Source organism: Bos taurus, chromosome 16 (genome assembly GCF_002263795.3).
Source record: "Bos taurus isolate L1 Dominette 01449 registration number 42190680 breed Hereford chromosome 16, ARS-UCD2.0, whole genome shotgun sequence".
Taxonomy (NCBI): domain Eukaryota; kingdom Metazoa; phylum Chordata; class Mammalia; order Artiodactyla; family Bovidae; genus Bos; species Bos taurus.
This window is the reverse complement of record NC_037343.1, coordinates 73,348,540-73,373,104: the sequence shown is the minus strand read 5'-3', so window position 1 is coordinate 73,373,104 and position 24,565 is coordinate 73,348,540. Positions and strand designations below refer to the sequence as shown.

Below are 24,565 nucleotides of genomic sequence, written 5' to 3'. Positions count from 1 at the left end.
TCCGAGGGGAAATGTCATCAATATTGAGTGGCTTTGGCCTAAATTCCCAGATTTGACACATTTGAAGCTCACATTCACCACAACACACAGATTAATTTTCTGAGAAACTGTGATATTAACCTGAGTTATGGGAGCTCACATAACTTGGATCCATATATATTATTAACTTGTGTAGTTGGTAATGAAATAATGATTTTTGTTTGTTTGTTTCTGGCTTTCACTATGAAATCCTTAAAAAAGCTGAGCAATTGGATTACTCAGAGCCAACCAGAAACCACAAACCCAGAACTGTGGTTTCAAGTTCCAACCAGCACCTTGGAATTCAAGGCTGTTTTAAGGGAAGCTGCCTGGAGAAAATAACTTTGGCAGTATACATATTTTATCTGAATCTCACAGATATCTATGGTAAACACACACACACACAAATCTTTCCTAAAATATAGACATTTTAGTATTTACTGGTAGAAGAGCATTTTGTTTGATCCTTCAGTAACAACACTTTCTTGTAGTTAACTTTTAGCACAATGCTAGTTTGATAAATATTCACTGGACTAATCAAAATGGTAAAAAAACGAATGCTTATTGAACATAAACTGTGACTGAGGGAGAGATTACACAAATGTAATTTGTGTAATTACACAAATTTCTGCTCTAGATTTACAGTCCAATCTCACTTACATAAGTGCAAAATTTTCTTTGTCTCAGTCCCCAGTATAGCTCTTTCGCACTAGGAGTTAGCACTTTTCTGTAGGAGAATCACCAACTCTCTGTGCGTTAATCTTGTTTAAGCTCTTCCTTGTCCAGGTCCTCAAAGTACCAAATGAAGTTGAAAGTTGGGTGAATGTTGAGTGGTTCAAGTACCTCAGGTCAAAATTAATCTACCAGCTGTTCTGTGGTCAACGTTGACCTGTGTTCATAATGCTCATTGGGTTGCCGGTTTAAAGAACTTGCACGTGACTTGCTTCTTCAGGCCCTTTGTCACAACGTCTGTCTCACCTTTACTTTTGTTATGACCTCAAATGTGTGGAGACAAATGCCAACGCATATTTCCGAGGGGAAAAACCAAGCTGAGGTTGATGGCAAGAACTGATCGGGTTGATCAGGAACCTAAGGGGTGAAGTGCACGCTAACACGTTGCGTGTGTTTGTGTGTGTGAGTGTGTGTGAGACTGTGTGTGAGTGTGTGTGTGTGTGTGTGTGTGAGTGTGAGAGAGAAACAGAGGGAGAGGGAGGGAGACAGAGAAGCGGCTGTCCTCAGGATCCCTTTCTCTGCCAGCTGGCTGTCTCTCACCCTCAGCGGAGATCTGAGGCGAGTATCTGGCTGATGCAGGCAAAGCAAAACCCAAACAAGCAGGCTTTCGGATGACCAGATCTCAGGGAGTCATCACCGGCTGGGTGGGGATCCCGGAGCCCGGTTGACAGCTGAGACCTGTCCATGGTGCTGACCACAGCCTTCGCGCGCCTCTCGGTCGACTCTAGCTGCCGCCCGCCAGCGGGGAGCAGACGTCTCGGTGAGCGGCTCCAGCCGCCGAGAGGCCCCGGGGCTGGTCTCGGGTGCGGGCCCCCCGGGGGCCCTCCGCGCCCCGCTCCTGGTCCGAACCCCGGCGCTAGACGCTGCGGGGGCGGCGGGGCGGCGGCGGGGCGCGTCACGTGCCGCCGGCGGCGGCGGCGGGCGGCCCGGGAAGCGTCCATTTCCTCGGCGCGCCCGCGGCGCCCGGGCCCCTCCTCCGCCCCGCCCGCGCCTCGCCCCTCCCGACCGCGCAGCCCCGCGCCTGCGGGCCCGGCCCCGCCCCGCCCCGCTCGCCGGCGGCCCCGGCGCGTCCTCCGCCCGCGCGTCCCGCTCGCCGCCCCCGGCCGCGCACTTGGTGCGGTCCAGGGCGAGCGCATCATGGCGATTGAAGGTAAGTGGAGGCCGTCCGCGGTTGGGGCGGAGGGTGGGGGGGCGCCCAGGTAGCTAGAGCTCGGGGGTGCCCGGGAGGCCGCGGCGCCGATGGGCCCCGGAGCGGCTGTGCAGGCTCGAGGGTCCCGGACCGCGTCCCGGAGGCTGGTGGGCGGAGCGGCGCCGCCAGACTCTATACCTGGCCTCGGCGGTTCCGTCGGCCTCGGCCCGCGGCCCGGCGCGACGAGTCGAGCGGCTCCTGCCGACAGGTACGGCGCCGCTGGGGCAGCTGCTCGCTCCCGGCGGCGCCGAGTCGGGGGGAGGGGCGGGGGGCGTCCGGTGCGGCCCTGCAGACCCGGCGGGACGGGCTGGAGGAGCCCGGGAGCGCAGGGTGTACCCCGCCTTCCATTGACCTCGCCCCAGCAAGCCGCCCTCCCGCGATATTCCCCTTCCTCCCAAACTGGGAGGCCAGTTTGCTGTCCCCAGTCCTAACCCTTCTCAGCCCCTACTCGAGCAGATGCTGGACTGCGCTGTCCGTCCATTCTCCTTCTGTGTGCTGTTGTTGTAGGGGACCAGGGAATTTGGAGTGAGGGTAATTTCCTTCTCAAGTATTTTTCTCTCCTAACACTCAAAACTGGTTTTTCTCTAGGAAAGAGATGCAAAGACATCTTTACAAGAAATGCATACTCTTAAAATCCTGCATATATGTCAGTCTATTAAGTGTTACGGTGCCATCCATACTCATATTTTCAAAAAATAGCTTAATTAAAGTTCCTCAATAAGGTAGACAGCTGGCACTAAAGTGTATTTTTCTCTTCTTACAGAAACATGTAACTGGCATGAAGTGTCTATATTTTGCTTTGTTTTAAAGGACAATATTTGAAAATTAGTATGATACGTCTAGGATGTATGTGCAAGTCTGCAGCATGTTTGAGCCCCTATCCCACTCTTCCCTTACTTCAAACAATGAAAGTGGTTTGTAAAATTTCCCTGTGTGTATGTGTATGCATCTGTACAAATGTGTAAGGCACCTACAGCATTGTCAGACCTAGCCTAAATTTTATGTTTCTCCTAAACACAACTTTTGAAAGCACTTCCCATCTTGGTGGCCAACCCTGAGGCATACAGCTTTGCCGGATCCAGAATTGATTTAGTTGTGTGCTTATGTTTATCTTACTTATTTTAAGAGATTGATTACCTATTCAGACAGTTTCAAGTATCTGCTTTAGCTAAGGGGCTTCCCAGATGGCTTCCCAGTGGTAAAGAATCTGCCTGCCAGTGCAGTAGGCACAAGAGACACAGGTTTGATCCCTGGGTGGGGAGGATCCCCTGGAAAAGGAAATGGCAACCCACTGTAGTATTGCCTGGTAAATTCCATGGACAGAGGAGCCTGAGGGACCACAGTCCATAGGGTAGCAAAGAGTCAGACACCACTGAGGAGACTTAGGATCCACTCATGGTTTAGCTAAAGTGATGGAGAGCACTAGGAATAAGATCTCCTGATAATCTTTGATATTCTTGTTATCCAGAGCAGTACTTTCAAACTTTATCTTACTATTTACTAGAGGTTAAAAATCAAGAAACAGAATATACTGATTTATGTTTTGTACTTTATTTCCCCAACCACTTTGTGGAAGAATTTCTTGTGACTTGGTAAAGACAAAAAGGCTTATGCAGAAGGTGAAGAAGAATTAGCAAGATAGTATCCATGTATGATCCTGTAACTTAAAATTTCTTTAAAAATTTTCCAGTTTCCGCCCCTTTTCTCAATTGACTCTTTCCTTCTCCCTCTTATTGTTAAATGTGATCAATTACTTTTTTATGTCAGCTGAAGGCATTTGCTCTGCCTGCTGTGAAGTGAAGCTTGCTCAGTTGTGTCCAACTCTTTACAACTGCATGGACTATACAGTCCGTGGAATTCTCCAGGCCAGAATACTGGAGTGGGTAGCCTTTCCCTTCTCCAGGGGATCTTCCCAACTCAGGGATTGAACCCAGGTCTCCCGCATTGCAGGCAGATTCTTTACCAGCTGAGCCACAAGGAAAGCCCAAGAATACTGGAGTGGGTAGCCTGTACCTTGTCCGCTGGATCTTGCCGACCCAGGAATCAAACCGGGGCCTCCTGCACTGCAGGTGGATTCTTTACCAGCTGAGCCACCAGGCTCTGCCTACTACTACTTGTATATTTAAAAAACAAGATTTTCAAATTTCCTGTTCTAGAGATTCTTTTGTGCTTGAGAAACTCTCAATTAATATTTTCATACTTAATAATTTGTTGATGGCTTCATAATATAACTGTCAGGAGTTATGTGTTTTCTAGTTTTGCAAGGCAACTATCGTTAATACTAGTTATTTTTATTATAATTTATTAGAAATAAAGCATTTCTAATAAAGATGTCAAGTAAGGCATGCTGTCTATCACGTACTAAAGCAGATTGTTTGTACCCTCCCCCCCGGCTGTGTCATGAAGTAGAATGAACTCTGGATGAGGGCTTTATACTAGGGACATCTTAGAATTTTAAGGGGCCCACAGGAGCATCTCTTCCCATTTCCCAAAGAAGTGGTTCTTAAAATATTCAGTGTCTTCATTCACCTGTTAATTTTGTAGACTTACAGAGCAGTCGATGTGCTTGGCATCCTGTGCTGGACCCTGGGGGGCCACAAGGATGAATAAAATCACATTTCTTCCCTCAAGGAGTACATATTCTAGTGGGGGAGACAGATAATTTTAACCATGCAATTACAATATAGTGTGAACACCAGATGAATCATCCTTACTTTGTATAAAAATATTCAATGAGAATGAGTTCATTGAGCCCATATGCCAATGGACATTTATGCCGATGTGGAACTATAATCCTTACAGTTCATAAGGTCCTGGTTTTAACCAAAAATCTGCTGTTAGTAACTTCCTTCAATGCACTCACCCTCGGTCTGCTTTCTGGAGCAATAAACTGAAAGTTCCCTATTCTCTGTGTACCCGACGTCACTTCTACCATTTTGAGACAACTCCTGAGCATTTTCTTTATTAGACACGATATTTAATTCTTCCTCTGGATGGTTGGTAGTTGTATGTTTTAAAGTTTGAAATATGGTAGTGTGCCACTCCATTATAGATGTTTTGTTAAAACTGTTATATCACTCCTTGTGCAAAATCTTATTAGTGTAGCTAATTAGAATAGCCATTTTGGAGCTTCATGTTGGCTCAGGATGAAGTTGTAATCAACCAAAATCACAGTCTCTTTTATCTGGACTACTTTCAAGTCATGTGTCTTCAGTTGCTTGCCCAGCTAACTAGTGTTTTGATTTAAAGAAGAGATTATTTGTATCTGTTAAGTGTACTCTTTATTAGCCCTGGCCCAACATTTTAACCCTTTAATTCAGACTTTTAAGTACGAAGGGTTACTTTTATTTATTCGTTTTTTTCAAAGCCCCTATTTTATAATACAAATTAATCATTTATTTCCTCCTCTTATCAATCAGATATCTGCTAATCAGGACTTCAGACAAATATAAGATGATGGTGTTACCACTCTAAGCTAATATAATTCCAGTCAGAGGTGAAGCAGTTAGCCCTATCCTAGGTTAAGGTACAATTTTTAAAAAGCATACTAAAATATTAAGAATGGCTTATAGACCCTTATTGTTACCCTAGAGGTCTTGTGGGAGATAACAGGTTGGGAATCTTTGGTCTAGCCGGCCTGTCAAGATGTGTAATTGTTATCTGGCATATTAACTCTTCTAATGTTGGCCTCTATCAGTCTGGAGAAGGAAATGGCAACCCACTCCAGTACTCTTGCCTGGAAAATCCCATGGACGGAGGAGCGTAGTAGGCTACAGTCCATGGGGTCCCAAAGAGTCGGACATGACTGAGCGACTTCACTTCACTTCACTTCACTTCATCAGTCTGACATTGCTGACTCTCTCCTGTTTTTTGAAGTTTTTTCTTCCTCTCTTACTTCTCAGACTTCTCTTTATCTCCCTGATCTAATGTTCTCTTGTTTCCATTCTTAACCTTGTTCTCACTCTACTTTGTACACTGCTGTGATTGCACCCCTTGAATCATGTGGAAATGTCTTGTTTGTAAATTTGTCTCCCCAGTCTGACCATAAATGCCTGGAGCATAACATTTATTTGGTTTATATTCATTAGATTTTGTACAATACCTGAATATAGTATGTACTCAAGATGTTTCTTGAATTGTTGAGAGTTCTATCGATTATCATAAAGGGTTGCATCCCTTGCCCAGATATATTTGACCAAATGTCTGCCATTTAGTAACTTGTCTGTCTACCCCTTCCTAGTTCTGCTTCCTGGAGCAATAAAATAAAAATTCATTATTACTAAATTAAAAGTACACATGGTTTTCCTAATATAATTCCGCATAGTAGCTATATATGTTGGACGTCCCACAGCAATCAAAAATGTTTAGCTTGGGACATTCAAAATGTCCTAAACCAAAGTTGTCTTCACAGCTACCAAATCCAGCCTCCATACTCCCCACTCCATGCAAATTTGCCATCTGAGTAGCATTTTTAAATAACCAGACGTCTGAATTAGAAAGCTGGAAATCAACCCTGTCTTATAATTCAGTCTCCACATCCTGTTGATCACTAAGTCCTACCATGCCTGCATCTCAAATTAACTAAAATTACATTTTAGTTCATTCTCTTTTCTCTCATTAAGAGATTTGTATTAGTTTTTTCCCGTGTCTTGTTATCTCTGGTCTTAAGGCTCATTGCAATCCATTTTTCAAACTATTTCTAGTTATCTTTATAAAGGGCAAGTCTGATTTAAAACCTCAAGATAAATTTAGTCTTTAGTGATCTGACTGACACCCTTCTCCATCTAGTCACATTTTTCTGTCTGTTCCATTGGAATAACTTTAGACTCCTTGCAGAATGTCTTGCTGAAGTAAAAATATTCATCTTGATTGTTAACTTGCTACACATAGTAACTTTACTTAACCTCTCTGGGTAGCTTTTTAAAAAAGAAAAATAGTGAAAGAAGGGTAAATTAGAGAATCTGTTGGTACTTTTTATTCACAATGCGTTTTACACAGACTTTGCAAGTGTTTATCACACACTTTCGCATTTATTTTGTAAGTCATTAGTACGACTCAGATGCCTGTGAAGATTTGTTGTGACTCTGAGATTTCCGAGATCCAATTTGGGCTTTCAAAAGTCGTTTGAAATGTGTAATTAAAAAACCCAATACAGGACTTCCCCAGGTGGTCTAGCGGTTAAGACCCCGTGCTTCCAATGCAGGTGTGCAGGTTCGATCCCTGGTCCGGAAACCAGGATCCCACATGTTGCGGGGCTCAGTCAAAAAAAATAAAATAAAGAACTAATTAAAAAAAACAACAATGAAAGCATGTTGTATTCTTAGTCTTGAGGGAGAACATCACACTCCTGCTTTCCATGCTATTGTTAGAGAGATGTTACAGTGTGTACAGGGGTAATGTAATTAGGAAGTCTCAGCTGTCAGTCTGTGACTGAGTAAGGCAATTTATTGAACAGTTTGTTTTTTGGAAGATTTACAGTCAGTTTAGGCAGTGATGTTCCTGGAAGAGATCCTTTGGCTTTCAGCAGGAATCAAATTTCTAACATTTCATGGAGATTTAAGACATGTTTGTATATTAGGTAAATTGGTTCAGAGACCTCTACACAGTACTTTTGAATAATTTACAATTTATTTTAGTTTCCTTTTCTGACTCACTAAGCAAAATTAGAAAAAAAGTAGAAAACTCTAGAGAAATATTCGTATTAAGATGCATTTCGCTTTTTGTTATTTTCCGTGGTATTGCAAAATCACATATTGGTTCATTTGTACAATTTGTTGAGTAATAGTGTTTGCACGGTCGCTTTATTTAAAGTGATTATAATGTCTGTCCATAGCATGTGTGTAGTAGTATAGTAGCTTGTCTTCATGGATTCGATTTCCATTCAGCTGACTTTTGTGTTTTTACCCCAACATCCCCAGATCCTCACCTGTTAATACCTAATATGAACTTATATTTAGGAATAGCAAAAGGCTGATCAAACTACTATAAATAAAAAACATTCCAAGCTTTGAATAAATGAATATTTGCATATTTTGTTTGTATATATAGTAAAATTTTAATAGAAACCTAAAAATTGGAACACTGGATTTTCCATTTTTTAGAAGAGGTAGTGACAACACAGCAAGCTGTTATTAGGAATTTATTTAAAAACAAACTCCTATGATCCATATGTGTATTCAGTTCAGTTTCATATTCTCACATTTTAGGGCTGATTTTAGAATTGATATTCACAGTAATAGTATGAGTCATCAAAAGATAGAGGATTTTAATGAAATATTAAATTATCTTCAATATTCTGAACTTACTAATGCAATAACGAGTATTTGTAGCTTTAAAAAAGTGATCTGGTGCAGTAGTGGAAAAAAAGGTATTCTCCATTAAATAGAAAATTAAATTAAGTAGAAACCTTCTTGTGAAGTATACCTATTCAAGGTTTTATGATATTAATGAGCTTCAAAGAGTCAAAACCGTAATTAACAACAACAACAACAAAAAACTGAATGAAAAGCAGTCAAAAGTGGGAAAAATGGATTACATTTGTGAGCAGTAAATTTATAAGGTAAAAAAAAATTTATAAGGTAAATCTTATACTTCTTAGAATAATTATTGAAAAAATTCATAGAAACTTGTATGGATTAAAACAGAAACTGTTTACTATGCTGTGCAAACCATGATCTTTCAACAACACTGTTTTCAATCAGAGACTAATATTGATATTATTCCTTGAATGACTTAACTAGGGAGAAACTAAAAAGTGTCTAGAAATTAGTGACTGTAGTCTAAATGGATTATAGCGGTTAGGAGTAGTTGGCAACATGAGTAGGAAATATTTAAAGTTGCATACCTATTATGGAGTAGATATATAGATATCTACTGAAGAAATAGCTATAACAGTTTATTAAAGTGAGCTAGACACTAATTAAAAGGCTGCGGCTACTTTAATGCATGGTTTTTTGGAGAGAAATCTTTAGATGAAATGGAATTTAAAATACTTCTAAAGTAGTTTTTGCATAGTGTTTGACTTAATAGAACCTGTAAATTGTAGTGATTTGGGCTAATGGTCAAAGTAAATGTGTAGGAAAAATAAAAGTCCGTTTTAGAAAGGACTAGATTCATTTTTAAGGAACTAAATCTTTGGGTTTAATTTGTATACCTGAGCACCTTTTGATGGGAATATAACATCACTACATATTTTCTTCTGTAGACATGTGAAAAGTGCTACATACTTTGTAGTAACTAACCCTTCCTCCCCTCCCCAGATTGCTGGCTCCCAGGCCCTTTCAGGTATGTGCATATTCATATCCAAACACACATGCACACATTCACAGCACACGTGTGTGAGCCCACGCACGTCTATTTCCTGGTGTACCCTGACTTACCCCAATTGTAGAGGATTATGCCAGTTTATATCATGCTCTTACATGGGTTTGCCTGAGGGAAAAGATGGTAACTTTGACTAAGCTTGTCATTTTCTATCTACTTCTCATTTCCATGTTCCTGAGATGATCATTTCAAGAGCAATGCTAGTATTATCTCCAAAAACAGTTTTGAGAAATTCATTTTTACTTAAGTTACCTTAAAGGATTAGAAAACAATTTCATAATTTTCTTTTTTTTCATAAAAATGAAGAAATATCAATGTTTATTTTCTTACTCTGTTAAACTTAGGATCCTAATTACTTTTTTCTGACAATTAACTAGTGACCCTGAGCAACATTATTTAACCTTTAGTGCCTTGGTTTGTTTATGTATAATGAACTAGACATTAAATGAACTAGATTTATTTTCGAGTTTTAGTCTTTTTATATTCAGTGATTTTAATATGCTGGGAGGGATCGGGGGCAGGAGGAGAAGGAGACGACAGAGGATGAGATGGCTGGATGGCATCACTGACTCGATGGACGTGAGTCTCAGGGAACCCCGGGAGTTGGTGATGGACAGGGAGGCCTGGCGTGCTGCGATTCATGGGGTCACAAAGAGTCGGACACGACTGAGCGAGTGAACTGAACTGAATATGATTTTAAAGTCTTTATTATTATTATGTCTTTGAAGTAAATTTGGCATGTGAAAAATTCTATTATACAAGAATTCATTTTGGGGATGGCTATTCATTTTAGTGGAAAACTCATCTCTTTCTAAAGAGATTGACTAATTGATTAAATAATCGTTCCTTCAAATTGGTTCAGCGATTACAGAAAAAAATGTGGAGGTTCCTCAAAAAATTATAAATAGACTTACCATATGATCCAGCAGTCCCACTCTTGGATCATTATCCAAAGGAAGTGAAAACAGAGAATCAAAGAAATGTGTTCCCTGCCATGTTTATTGTAGCATTATTCATAATAACCAAGATATGGAAACAACCTTTGCGTCTGTCAATAGGTGAATGGAAAAGGAAGGTTTGAGATAAACACACACACACACACACACACACACGTATATACATATACATATACAGGGGAATATGATTTAGCTCTGGGTAAGAAGGAAATCCTTCCATTTGCGACAACCTGAATGGACCTTGAGGGCATTATGCCAAGTCAGATAAAGACAAGTATATGATAACACTTACTGTACATTCTGAAAAAGCCGAACTCATAAAATAAAAACAGAAAGTCGAAGGATGCTTACCAGGGAAAGGAGGGTGGGGGACGTAGGGAGATACTGCCTAAGTACAGCTCACGACCTGATGATAAATAAGTCCTGGGATCAAATACTCAGTAAGGGCAGTGATGTATATACACTTCAAAGTTGCTTAGAGACTAGATCTTGTGTCCCTTCCACAAAAACAAACAGAATCATGGACATGTTAGTGGTATTAGCTCACACTAAAGTGGAAATCTTACTGTGTAGAGTATCAGATCAGCACATTGTCTACCTTAAACTTACACAGTGTTGTATGGTCATTTATCTCAATAAAAACAAATAAAAAATAATTATTCTCCTGTGTATTGGATATACATACTTGGTTATCATAATGGTATACACTTTAAATATCTTAAAATTTTATATACCAAGTATACCTCAGGAAGCGGAAATTTTAAAAGTCAGTAATCGTTTCCCCTGTGCCTTATACTCTTAAAAAATCAGTAGGCCACTTTTGGATTACCTCCATATCTCCATATTTAAGTCAAGATGTGCCTCCAGTGGCTTGCTTTTTGCTTACAAATTTGACATTTCTCTTGTAAACTTTTCAGATTTGCTTTTAGAAAATGTTTAAAAAGTTATAAAATTTGTACACAGTTTGCTGTATCTCAGATGGAAGAAATATTCAGGCCTTTTGATTCCCAAACAAGTACATTAAAAATATACATTTAACCTGCACAATGCATATTTTTTTCCTTATACTCTTTCTGGCCTTAGGAAGGATTGGGGATAAAAGAATATTGATTTTTGTGTTTGATAATGTAATAAGGTTTATTTAACTTTTCTTTTGTACTTTTGAAAGTTTTTTTCCCTCAATTTTACTTTTTTTGTCTGGCATTGACCTATCTTTACTATTCCTTTTATTTCAGTAATAATAGTGATTGCTTTTGAGTTACACATCGGTGAAATCTCACCTGTTGGTTAGAATTTTCAGAACAAATATCTGGAATAGTAGAGCTCAGTATTACTTGCTTTTCCTAGTTATGTGGTTTTTGTGCATATTTGGCAAATGTAATTATTGGTTGACTCTAAATTTAAAATACAGTAGTTATTTGACTTAACTTTTCATTTGTAAAGTCCTTTCTGAGAGTTAGGTTTTATTGTCATTTGCAGTTTTGAGAAAAGTCTTAGAATACAGTAGTTTTTATTGTTATTGTTATATTAACCCTTGTAAAAAATGATACAGTTGTGTTGAAGACTAGATGTGTATAGTAAAGCCAAACAAATCTGTGTTACATATGCGGGAAGTCTGATTTCAGTTAGAGGCATGAAAGACTGTTAGTGAATTATGTGCGTATCTCTTAAGTTAGAAGTGTTACCCTTTGACAATAGGTCTTAATGACTATATAAGGACTATTTCTAAGTAGCCTATGAAAATATCAGTGATGGTGTCAATATATATTATAGTTGCGTTGTATGACATGCTTCTTCTAAACCTCTTGAAAATAGTTACTTTTTATAACTTGGTAAAGCTTCCCCTTCCAGCAGTCGTTTGACTAATTTCTCATTTTTAAAGATAAAGTATATTTTGTATAAAGTATATTTTGTAGGTATAGTTAATTCTGTCCCTTTAGTCAGTAGTCAGTGATTACGCCTTGGTAATACCCCATTTGATAAAGTCTTACTGTATTTATACTAAGGTTTGCAGAGTAATAATTTATTATCATAACTTTATGTTAAGCATTTCTTGCCAAGTCTGTCTTCCTGATAACCAGTGTTTAGTCTCTATTGTTGATAATAAAGAGGCAGTGGCATTGTTACAGACAAGTTAGAATGAAGCTCTAACCTACTTTAGTGATAGAAATACTGTTTTCTAGTTTTTTAGCTTGCTTCCTGAATGACCTACTTTTTTCAGTGGATATCATAGTTTTTCTTTCTCATGTTATGGCTGTAAGATATTTCTATTTCTTATAACTTAACTGTTTATAATAAGCTTCTGTAGTGAGCTAAGATGATGATATTTAACATTTTTATTATATAAAGTTTAAGCATAATTTTCAGCCCAATTGTAAGGTTATTTATGCATATAAGAACACTACAGAATGTCATTCAGCGCACATTCGTTTAAGGTAGTGGTGCTATAATTCAGTGCAAAGGAAATACCTATTTTATGGTAACTAACAAATAATATTACTCTTAAGATAACGAGTGTGATTTTTTCTAATAATGGTGATTAAGATAAAGTAATTCTTTTGGTTACATTTGTTAGTTTTATCATCATGCTATTTATAAAATTTGTCTTATAGATTTAGAAGAGTGGGTAGCTGGAGAATGGAGAAAGGATCAGAATATGAGTATATGTTGTAAAACATAAATATCGCCTTTACAGCATTGACCCTTCCATGATAACTTACCTGTATAAATTAAGGTTCAGATACAAAAGTGGGTCCTTCCTTGCAGTGTTTCCTTCTGGATCATGTAAAGAGGTGTTTAGGAAGTGGTGCTATGATGTCTGCTCTTGAGAAGCCTGCCATTTAAAATAACATACTTGTATGAAGCTTCCTTATTCCAGAATTTTATGAGATCCTAGCTTATGGGTTCAAGAGGGTACTGTGTATCAGGTTAGCATATTCTATAGTAAAGTTTGAAGAGAAGAGTTAGGACACGTTTTTCTGAGGCCATTTCTAGAAACTAATTTATAGCAGTTCTTTGTAACAGTCAGACTCAGGTTATGACCTGTTTTTAATTTCTGAAAAAAATTTTTCTTAACAGGTGGAGAAAGAACCTGTGGAGTGCATGAACTTATTTGTATTAGAAAAGGTGAGTCAGTGCTCTGCATGGATACTTAAATACGAAGTGAACCCTTCACAAGTAGGATGCATTTTAGTACAATGGCAGATAATTGGGACTTACAAAGTATAAAATGTAATAAATATTAATATTAGTTATTTGTATTGTAGACTTAACCTTTCATAAAGTGCATACTGCTTATTATGTGGTTACTGAGAGTCGTTACTGTATATTTCATTTTCATGGGATGGTAAAGGCCGGTTTCTCGCCTATTGGTTGTCCGACATGGTGAAGAGGCGCAGAATGGAGGGTCTGATTCTTGTTCCCTTGCAGAATCTGGAATCTGAGTGCATGCTGACCTCCCATTGACTTCTGTTCTATTACTGTAACCCATCAGAGAGATGTGAGGAGTTGGTTGCGATTCCCATCGGGATCATGTCCAAAGACCACAGCATCTTTTGGCACCAACAGCTGTCTGTGCTTCCTTAGAAGGAGCCACCTGACAAACAGGTGGTTGAACAAGGTGGCCCCAGGAAAGGTAATTCAGTTATTAGGTGGGAGGCAAGGAATCAGGTATTCTCTAGATCGGAAAGAATCAGAACCTTGGGAGTCCCCACTCTCATAAGCGATCACATCTGAGCAAGGGTATGCAGAAAGGAAAAGGTGTACTTGGGGAGGAGAAATCTTCATAAATGTACTGCTCTTTTCTCTTTTTAAATTTGGGGCACTGTCTTTTTCTTTCTTCTTTGTTGAAAACCGAGTTGGCCCTCCTGAGTCTGGCCAAGTAGCAGTGCTTCCTGCCTTCATATTTCACCCTGAGGAGGCTTGAGGCATGTCCGTATCTGTGGCACGTGGGTATGACTGGCAAACCAGGAAATGTCAGTGTACTGTCAGGAAGTCTTCCACAGGTCTGAAAAGCCTCAGCTTCTTTCAAGTTGAGTAAAAGGTTTGAAATCTCTTTTAGGTGAATTTGACATAATCATACTAGCTTATGTGTGTGTCACCAGCTTTGATTGCTATTCATTTAAAAATAGCCTCTTCCTTTATTAAAGTGTAATATATCTGTGTATCCGGTACCATAAAGGAGAAAATTGAAGTCAGTTCCCTGAAATCTCAGATTTAGGATTGTGGTTTTCAGTGCTATAACCATTGTTGGCTTGTGCTTCTTATCTAAAATGGGGCGGCGGGGGGTACACATTAGCCTTGTTTTCTTCCCCTATGTAAACATTTTTAGTCTTCACCTATAATATGTTAATCCAGATGTACTAAAAATGTTTTAAATAGCTTTATGGGTATTACCTTGTCCCACAAAAACTTTTTAAAACACGGAATTTATTTGAACAGCGAAAGACACTGTACAAGTCAATTGGAATCAAAAACTGTAAAAACAGTGGATAGATGAAAAGAGAAGACAGCCGCAGAGACAGCCAGAGGGTAGGCAAACAAAATGCGTAAAGGGCTTCTTGTAGCTGCAGGGGGAACCGGAAGCTTCAGTGGAGAAAATAGTGTTGGTAGAGTTGGATGCGGGTCTGAACTCACCTTGTTAATGTGGCTCTTCTTGCTGTTCCTTATTGTTTCCTCCATGCCTGTCCCAGCGGTTCTCAGACCGTGCCGGGCCCGGGTTTCTCTGTATTAGTCCAGCGTTGTCACTTCTTCCAATTCTCTATAGAATTTAAAGTCTGTGATTGAAGTTAAAGTTTTTAATTTCCATGTGGCCATATCATGGAGGAGTTTCTGGGTCTCTGCGTATCCCCTCAGCATTCACTACTGTGTCCTCTTCTAGTGGGCTTTTCCTAAGCATGTGAATATTTTTAAAATGAATGATCAGATCTGAAAGTTTTGCATTTTAAACTGGGCTTTTGTAGAGGAGAGCCTATGAAGGCTATGTCAAGACAAATAATTATAGTTAGTATCAATGGTCCTGGTAAGAAGACATCTCTAACACTGTGTCCAACTTGTTTTTACCTGTTTTGCTTTCTTTGTCTGCTAGCTTCTTTCCTCTGTCAGACCTCTAAATATTAGAATGTATTAGACTTCGGTCTTGGGCTTGCTTCTTTTTCCACCTATTCTTTCTTTAGAATGGATGGTTGGTTATACCAACCAAAACATACAATAGGCTCTGGTGTGTGTTTTGTTTTTTGTTTTTTTGACCATGCCATGTACCTTGTGGCATCTTAGTTCCCCGACCAGAGATTGAATCCATGTCCTTGGCAGTAAAAGCATGGAGTCCTAACCACTGGATCACCAGGTAACTCCTGGTCCTTTTGTTTTCAATGCCATGCAGATTTGTAAATCTGGCTCTGAACTGCCCTTGAGTTCCCTCCTCTTATATCAAAGTACTTTGTATTTTTATCTGCATGTCTGTTAGAATAAAAACGTGGTGTGTCTAAAATGCAAATCCTGGTTTTCTCACATGAATCTATACCTTCCTCAGCCTTCTCCATCTCAGCTAATGAACAGAACAGTCTACTCAGTTGGTCAAGTCCCAGCTGAAGAATCATCCATGCTTCTCTTATTCTTTTATCTTCTGTGTTGAATTGATTACTATTAGCAACTTCTGGCAGTTATACCTTCAGAGTACATTTTTAATCTGATCCTCTGTTCCTCCATCCTGCTCTTATCACTGTAGTGTGGATCCTTGTCTTCTCTTGCCCACACTACTGTAATGGTTTCCTAACAGGTTCCAGCGTTTCCTCTTAACGTGCTTACAGTACACATCAGTGACCTTTTAAATGTGAATTGGGTCGTATCACTTGCTGGTTGAAATTCTTCTCTGGATTTCCTCTATCCCTAAAATAAAATTAAAGTCCTTACCCTGATCTACAAAGCCTTACATTATAACATCAACTCAGAAGTCTTCCCATGTAAATCATCAAAGTGAAAGTGAAAGTCGCTCAGTCATGTCTGACTCTGCTACCCCATGGGCTATACAGTCCATGGAATTCTCCAGGCTGGGATACTGGAGTGGGTAGCTGTTCCCTTCTCCAGGGGATCTTCCCAACCCAGGGATCAAACCCAGGTCTCCTGCATTGTGGGCAGATTCTTGTCCAGCTGAGCCGTGAGGGAAGTCCATAAATCATCAAAATATCATCTAAATATTATCAACTTAGAAGTCCTGTCATCTGAATCATTTATATCAGGTCTGAGTAAAACTCTAGATATTATCTGTCCTGGTTCAGAACTCCTCTCCGTTAGACGTGTGAAACTAGCAAATATATCACCTGCTCTTCAAACACAATGATGGAGCAGGATAACAGTTACAGACATTTCCATTCCAAAAGTGGGAAAGTGGAAGAGAGGAGTCACTGATGCCAAGCAATTTTGAAACCCAAGTGGGAAAAATATTTTAGGGTTCAAGACTGGAAATAACACTCTGTGGCTCTTGGCCCTGACGTCTGAGGCTCCACTCTCGGGTTTAAGACTCTATACTTGGAGTAACCCTTCCTTTTTCTGGAATGGTCCCATCACTTCATGGGAAATAGATGGGGAAACAGTGGAAACAGTGTCAGACTTTATTTTCTGGGCTCCAAAATCACTGCAGATGGTGACTGCAGCCATGAAATTAAAAGACGCTAACTCCTTGGAAGGAAAGTTATGACCAACCTAGATAGCATATTCAAAAGCAGAGACATTACTTTGCCAACAAAGGTTCGTCTAGTCAAGGCTATGGTTTTTCCTGTGGTCAGGTATGGATGTGAGAGTTGGACTGTGAAGAAGGCTGAGCGCCGAAGAATTGATGCTTTTGAACTGTGGTGTTGGAGAGGATTCTTGAGAGTCCCTTGGACTGCAAGGAGATCCAACCAGTCCATTTGGAAGGAGATCAGCCCTGGGATTTCTTTGGAGGGAATGATGCTGAAGCTGAAACTCCAGTACTTTGGCTACCTCATGCGAAGAGTTGACTCATGCGCAGACTTTGATGCTGGGAAGGATTGGGGGCAGGAGGAGAAGGGGACGACAGAGGATGAGATGGCTGGATGGCATCACTGACTCGATGGACGTGAGTGTGAGTGAACTCCGGGAGTTGGTGATGGACAGGGAGGCCTGGCGTGCTGCGATTCACGGGGTCGCGAAGAGTCAGACGCGACTGAGCGACTGGACTGAACTGAACCGAGTGTGTATCTGCACCTGAGTGTTCATCGGACTCTGCCGCCCGTAGGATGTGAGTCTGCCGCTCCTCTTTCAGTTTGTCCTCTCTCGTCCCTTTCAGTCTAACGCGGTGGTGTTTCTGCTGGTACAACGTGGTCTCAGGAAAGGTTCTCGTGAGTCTTCCCTGTATGTTGGAGGGCGGGGCTCCTTCCTTTAGACAGGACGCCCCTCCACAGTCTTTCCTGGATGGTTCTGTCTCCGCGTCTGGCTTCTGCTGGAGTGGCTGAGGAGATCTGTGAGTCACATGTCTGATTTCTGCAGAGAGCGCTCACAGTCACTGAGCATTCTGACCCTTTATTCTGTTTCAGGCACCGGCCAAAGGTGGTCTAGTCCCACCTTGGTTGTGTCTCAGGGCACGCTTTCTTGACACCGAACCCCTGATTTTAGCATAATTTACAACGTGGATAGGCTGGAGGATTTTCCAAAGCATCGGGTACAGGTTCCTTTTTGCTTAACAATTCTTCCCTCAGTTTATCTCATTCCTCTCAAATTTAACCATAAGTAGCATGAAGACACCAAGCTGCCACCTTTAGCACTTTGCTTGAAAATCTCCTAAGCTTAATATCCAAGTTCCTTGTTTACAAGTTTCACTTTCTATGTAACTGTTGCTGTTCTGTCGCTAAGTCGTGTCCGACTCTTTGCAACCCCGTGGACTGCAGCACACCAGGCTTCCCTGTCCTTCACCATCTCCTGGAGTTTGCTCAAAGTCATATCCATTGAGTTGTTAATGCCATCCAACCATCTCATCCTCTGTTGCCCCCTTCTCGTCCTGCCTTCAATCATACCCAGCATCAGGATCTTTTCCAATGAGTACGCTCTTCACATCAGGTAATCAAAGTATTGGAGCTTCAGCTTCAGCATCAGTCCTTCTGGTGAATATTTGGGGCTGATTTCCTTTAGAATTGACTGGTTTGATTTCCTTGCTGTCCAAGGGACTCTCAGGAGTCTTCTCCAACACCACATTTTGAAGTCATCATTTCTTCAGTGCTCAGCCTTCTTTATGGTCCAACTCTCACATCCATACATGACTATTGGAAAAACCATCACTTTGACTATATGGACCTTTGTTGGCAAAGTGATGTCTTTGCTTTTTAATGCACTGTCTAAGTTAGTCATAGCTTTTCTTCCAAGGAGCAAGCATCTTTCAATTTCATGGCTGAAATCACTGTCCACAATGATTTTGGAGCCCAGGAAAATAAAGTCTGTCACTGTTTTCATTTTTCCCCCATCTATTTGCCGTGAAGTGATGGGACTGGATGCTATGATCTTAGTTTTTTGAATGTTGAGTTTTAAGCCAGCTTTTGCAAGATCACTTTATAAAAATCCACTACTTTCCTATATGGGCTTCCCTGGTGGCTCAGATGGTAAGGAGTCTGCCCACAGTGCAGGAGACCAGGTTTGATCCCTGGGTTGGAAAGATCCCCTGGAAAAGGGAATGGCAACCCACTCCAGTATTCTTGCCTGGAGAATCCCATGGACAGAGTAGCCTGAAGGGCTATAGTCTGTGAGGTTGCAAAGAGTCAGACATGACTGAGTGACTAACACTATCACATTCCTGTATAATAGGCAACAGATAATTAGGAAATGCAATAAAATAAGATCTCTTTTAGAGTATTATGAAATCTGTAAATACACAGGAACAAAATGAACAAAAGTTGTTTATGACTTTTATACAGAAAGTTAAAAAGATTTATATATAGACATAAAAGAAGATATGTAAATGAAGAGATAAATAATTTTATAGGTAGAAATATGCAATATGTTTAAATTCACAGGGTGCCCCCAAATTGATCTATGAATTCAATGCAGTCCTAATCTAAATCCCATCAGGAATTTTCAGAGAGCGGACAAGTTAATTCTTAAGTGTGTATGGCAGTTCAAACAGCCAAGAAGAACTAAGTTCGCTTTCAAGTAAAGGAACATGGGTGTGTGTTAATAAGATATCCGTTTGGTTGCCTGCTCAGAGACCAAGGGGCTAAACAAGGAAAGTTCACTTCTCTCTTATGTGAAACTCCAAGCTCATAGGCAGGATGGAATTCGGTGATTCTGGTTGGTGAGTCCATTCGTCTTGCTTTGATGACCTTTAAGATCTCTTCCTTGGCACATTTGAAGTTATCATGTGTACGTTCCAGTCCCCAGAAAGGGAAAGGGAGAAAGTCAGTCTTTTTAAGGATACAACCCAGGGATTGCAAATAGATAGTTTGTGCTCACGAGCAAGTGGCCAGAACTTAGTCACATGCTCAAGTCTAACTGTGAGGGAAGCCTAGAATAGTTCTGCCTGAGCAGAACAAGTAAAATCCAGAGGTTGATTCTATAACTAAAAGGAAGAGAGAGAATGGATATTGAGGCAGTTAGCCGTCCCGGCTTCAGGGATTGGTCCTGCTGATATCCAGAGCTCGTTGTAAAGTTGCTGTAATTAACATAGTGTGGAATTGGCCCAGATACAGACAAATAGTCTAATCAGACACTATAGAAAGAACACGAAAAGATATTCATTTACATGGAAATTTATGTAAAATGTGAGTATCACAATTCAGTGGATAAGATTGGATACTTATTAAGTGATGCTGGGATAAATGTTTATCCATATGCAAAAAATTAAAAATTGATCTGTACCTCATGCTTTACACTGAAATAAATATTATTTGGATTAACTTTAAAACTTTTAGGAGAATATTTCATATACAGTGTGATTTCAGTGTGGGAAACAAGTCCTTGAGTCACAGAAAGCAGACCCAGAAGGAAAAGAGTGATAAATTTTACCATTTTTAAATTTGAAACTTTTGTACGATAAGAGATCCTGTGAGCAGAGGAAAAAAGAACCGGCCTGCAAATTCAGGAAACATAAGAGACGCGGGTTTGATCCCTGGGTCAGGAAGATCCCCTGGAGAAGAAAATGGCAACCCATTCCAGAAATATATAATGTTTCTTCCTACAAAAGTGAAATATATGTATATTTTTTTCCATATTGCTTTTTTTTTAAGGGAAACCTAACTGTATTTGTAGAGTTAAATTCAAGTTGGTAGAGATCTCTCTTATTCCTTTTCCTGGCTGCCTTGTGCTCTATTATGTGAACATGCCAAAGTTTATTTAACTAATTTCCTACGAGTAGAAGTTGTTTTGTTTTAAAATTTCTGCTGTTGACATTATGCCACAATGAATACTTTTGTATGTTTGTTACTACTTATTAGTGGTCTATTTTTAAGTAGATTTCTTTAAAAAAAAAAAAAAAACTGAGTAAAAGAGTAATTCTTATACCATTTTACAGAAATTGCAAAATTCCTGTCCTTATGTATTGTACCATTTTGCATTCCCACCAGAAATATAGGAATTCACAGCTCTTCCAACAGAGTATCATAAACTTGTGGATTTTTTGGTACTCTGGTAAGTAAAAATAGTAGTCAGCATCATTCATATTTTCATTTCTCATGTAAGTGTGGTTGAATAGCTCTTTCACCTCTGTAGAGTACACAACTGTTTGCAATGGTATGGTTTATAGGACACCAGAAAAACCTGCCTCTTCTGAAATGTTTTTTTTGTATCAGCATCCCATGGTTTTTCATTCCCTGACATTTGCTATAATTAGAGTCTGTCTGATCTTTAGAAATTCATATCAAGTGTATTACATGGAAAGAGAAGGTGGGGTCCTCTGTCATTTGGATCCAAGCTTGTTACCGCACTTTATCAGGTATTTAACTTTCATTGTGGAAGGTGAGAAATTATGGACCTGAAGGCGTGATACCCAGGGCATTGTGGAGAAGGGGTTGGATAGGTCAGTGAGAAGCGGAAGTGGGGCAGTCTCGAACACTGTCCCTTGTGGATAGGTCTTAGATGCCAAGGGCAGTCTAAATAGAGGACACTACAGAAAACCAACATCTATACTATCATTTTACTGTAAGTTCTTGGCGTTGTCCCTATTTTTTCTCCATGTATAGAGGAGACCCAAGCCCCTCTGTGTTTTCTTATCCCTTTTTTGACTTGGGGTAATTAAGAGAGTCTAAAATCTGAAGGGAAAGGCTTACAGGTTGTATGGTCCTGTAACTTCCCCATCTCTTTCTCAAAAAACTCTGAGTCTACGGCCCTAGGGCTGGATTTTCTTTCTTTTTCCTTTTTAAGCTGGGTTCTATGGCTATTTTATTGTGTCTTCTACCCTCCAGTAACATTTCACTCTTCTGTGGAAGAGGTGGTGTGGGTTTATTGGTTGTAGTGCCATGAAAGAGGTGGTTGCGGTAGGTATCAAGGAGCAAGTTTTAGAGGTGAATGGGAGAGAGAATGTGTGTGTGCGTGTGTGTGCACGTGGGTGTGTGTGCACATGTGCGTGCGTGTGTGCCTGTGCCTGCATGTGTATGTGTGTCTGTCTGTCAGGTCAGGACTCTTTGAGGAGATAACATTTAAGCTGATATGTGCATGACAAGAAGGAGCTGGAGTGTGACGCTCAGGAAAGGTCATAGAGAACAGAATACAAACACTTTGAGGTGGAAACAAGGCTTGGCACGTCCCAGATGCTGAAAGAACTATGGCTGGAGAAGTAGTGAGTGTGTGAATGAGTGTGGGAAGTCTCACAGTTGAGATCGGAGAGATGGGTGGTTTCCAGATCATGTGTGGACTTAGGCCATAGTAAGGGGTTTGTGCTTAATTTGAAACACAGAGGGCTAAACAGGGTTTTAAGCAGGTGAATGATATGATTTGTTTGTAATATACCATTTGTAAAGGTTAAAAAGTGGATATAAAGACACCAATAGGAAGCTATTGAAATAGTCTAGGTAAGAATTGATGGGGCTTGGGTTTTGATGTTATTTGTGGAGAAGTTGAGAAATGCTTATTAGATTGGGGACATATTTTATAGGTAGAATTGACAAAACTTGAGTATAGATTTAATATGGAGGGGGTTGGAAGGCAAAGAGAGAAATTCTAAGAGGTTTTGGCATCACTTCTGAGTGGTTGTGCTATTAAGCGAAATGGGAAAGACTGGGAGAGCTGATGAGGCCGGAAGGAGTCATGGTGCGTAGAAATCAGGTTCTCTGTCTTGGATGTGTTAGCTTTGAGATGCTTGTTTATCATAGATGTCAGGAAGGAAGTTAGTTGGATATTTGCATTTGGAAATCGGGAAAGGTCAGAATAGGGGATAAATTTGGGGGTATGTGGGTTTTTTGTTTTTGTTTTTCCCAAATGTACACATGGAACAACAGACTGGTTCCAACTAGGAAAAGGAGTACGTCAAGGCTGTATATTGTCACCCTGCTTATTTAACTGGAGAAGACAATGGCACCCCACTCCAGTACTCTTGCCTGGAAAATCCCATGGACGGAGGAGCCTGGTAGGCAGCAGTCCATGGGGTTGCACAGAGTCGGACACGACTGAGTGACTTCACTTTCACTTTTCACTTTCATGCATTGGAGAAGGAAATGGCAACCCATTCCAGTGTTCTTGCCTGGAGAATCCCAGGGACGGGGAAGCCTGGTGGGCTGCTGTCTGTGGGGTCGCACAGAGTCGGACACGACTGAAGTGACTTAGCATGCAGAGTGCATCATGAGAAACGCTGGGCTGGAAGAAGCACAAGCTGGACTCGAGATTGCTGGGAGAAATATCAATAACCTCAGATATGCAGATGACACCACCCTTATGGCAGAAAGTGAACAGGAACTAAAAAGCCTCTTGATGAAAGTGAAAGAGGAGACTGAAAAAGTTGGCTTAAAGCTCAACATTCAGAGAACTAAGATCATGGCATCTGGTCCCATCACTTCATGGGAAATAGATGGGGAAACAGTGTCAGACTTTATTTTTCTGGGCTCCAGAATCACTGCAGATGGTGATTGCAGCCATGAAATTAAAATACGCTTACTCCTTGGAAGGAAAGTTATGACCAACCTAGACAGCATATTGAAAAGCAGAGAGATTACTTTGCCAACAAAGGTCCGTCTAGTCAAGGCTGTGGTTTTTCCTGTGGTCATGTATGGATGTGAGAGTTGGACTGTGAAGAAGGCTGAGCGCTGAAGAATTGATGCTTTTGAACTGTGGTGTTGGAGAAGACTCTTTTGAGTCCCTTGGATTGCAAGGAGATCCAGCCAGTCCATTCTAAAGGAGATCAGCCCTGGGTGTTCACTGGAAGGACTGATGCTAAAGCTGAAACTCCAATACTTTGGCCACCTCATGCGAAGAGTTGACTCATTGGAAAAGACTCTGATGCTGGGAGGGATTGGGGGCAGGAGGAGAACGGGGTGAAAGAGGATGAGATGGCTGGATGGTCTCACAGACTCGATGCACATGAGTTTGGGTGAACTCCGGGAGTTGGTGATGGACAGGGAGGCCTAGCGTGCTGCGATTCGTGGAGTCGGAAAGAGTAAGACACGACTGAGTGACTGAACTGAACTGAACTGAAAATGATAAAATTATTTTTAGAGATTTCTCTTGGCTGTAACAAACAATTTAAATTAGGCTGCTTACAGGTAAAAATCACAAGAAGCAGCATTAATAAACAATTCCCAAGGCTAGTGATTTTAGTTAAATAATTATACATGAGAACCTTTAAAGAAGGCTGCTAATAAACTAAACTATGTCAAAATTTGCAGTTTTAGTCAGACTTGAAAGCCAAGATAAGCAACTCCTTTGTATAGTTATTACCTCTGACCAAAGCACAAGAATTCACTCAGATAGATAACCTACCTAAAAATAGGATAGCTCATAAATTGTATAAACTGTTCTTTCCTGCTGTGGACAGCCCTTGACCTCTGACTGTAAAACTTAGCAAACTTTGGCGTACACTAATGTTAGTTTTATGTTACCAAAAACCTCTATAAATTAAGCATTATCTCTCAAATCTGGTTAGTTTTCTCATTCTGAGTGCCTGAACATGTAGGTCACACAAATTGAAATACCAGTTGAAGAATACTCATCTTTAAGCAGGTAGTATTGCAAAGCAGAGATGTTACTTTGCCAAACAAGATCTGTCTAGTCAAGGCTATGGTTTTTCCAGTAGTCATGTATGAATGTGAGAGTTAGACTATAAAGAAAGCTGAGCACCGAAGAATTGATGCTTTTGAACTGTGGTGTTGGAGAAGACTCTTGAGAGTCCCTTGGACTGCAAGAAGGTCCAACCAGTCCATTC

General features: G+C 40.5%; 1 protein-coding gene across 2 annotated transcripts in view; it reads left to right on the top strand.

Annotated features, from left to right (window-relative positions):
* Positions 1-1,810: 1,810 nt before the first annotated feature.
* The window catches only part of SYT14 (synaptotagmin 14), a 210,798-nt gene continuing 188,043 nt past the window's right edge, over positions 1,811-24,565 (top strand). For both annotated transcript variants that reach the window (XM_024976891.2, XM_059875832.1), the window contains exons 1-2: positions 1,811-1,900; positions 13,297-13,344. In XM_024976891.2, the coding sequence (XP_024832659.1) occupies positions 1,888-1,900; positions 13,297-13,344 (61 nt within the window). In that variant the 5' untranslated portion in view covers positions 1,811-1,887. The remainder of the gene's footprint in view (positions 1,901-13,296; positions 13,345-24,565) is intronic.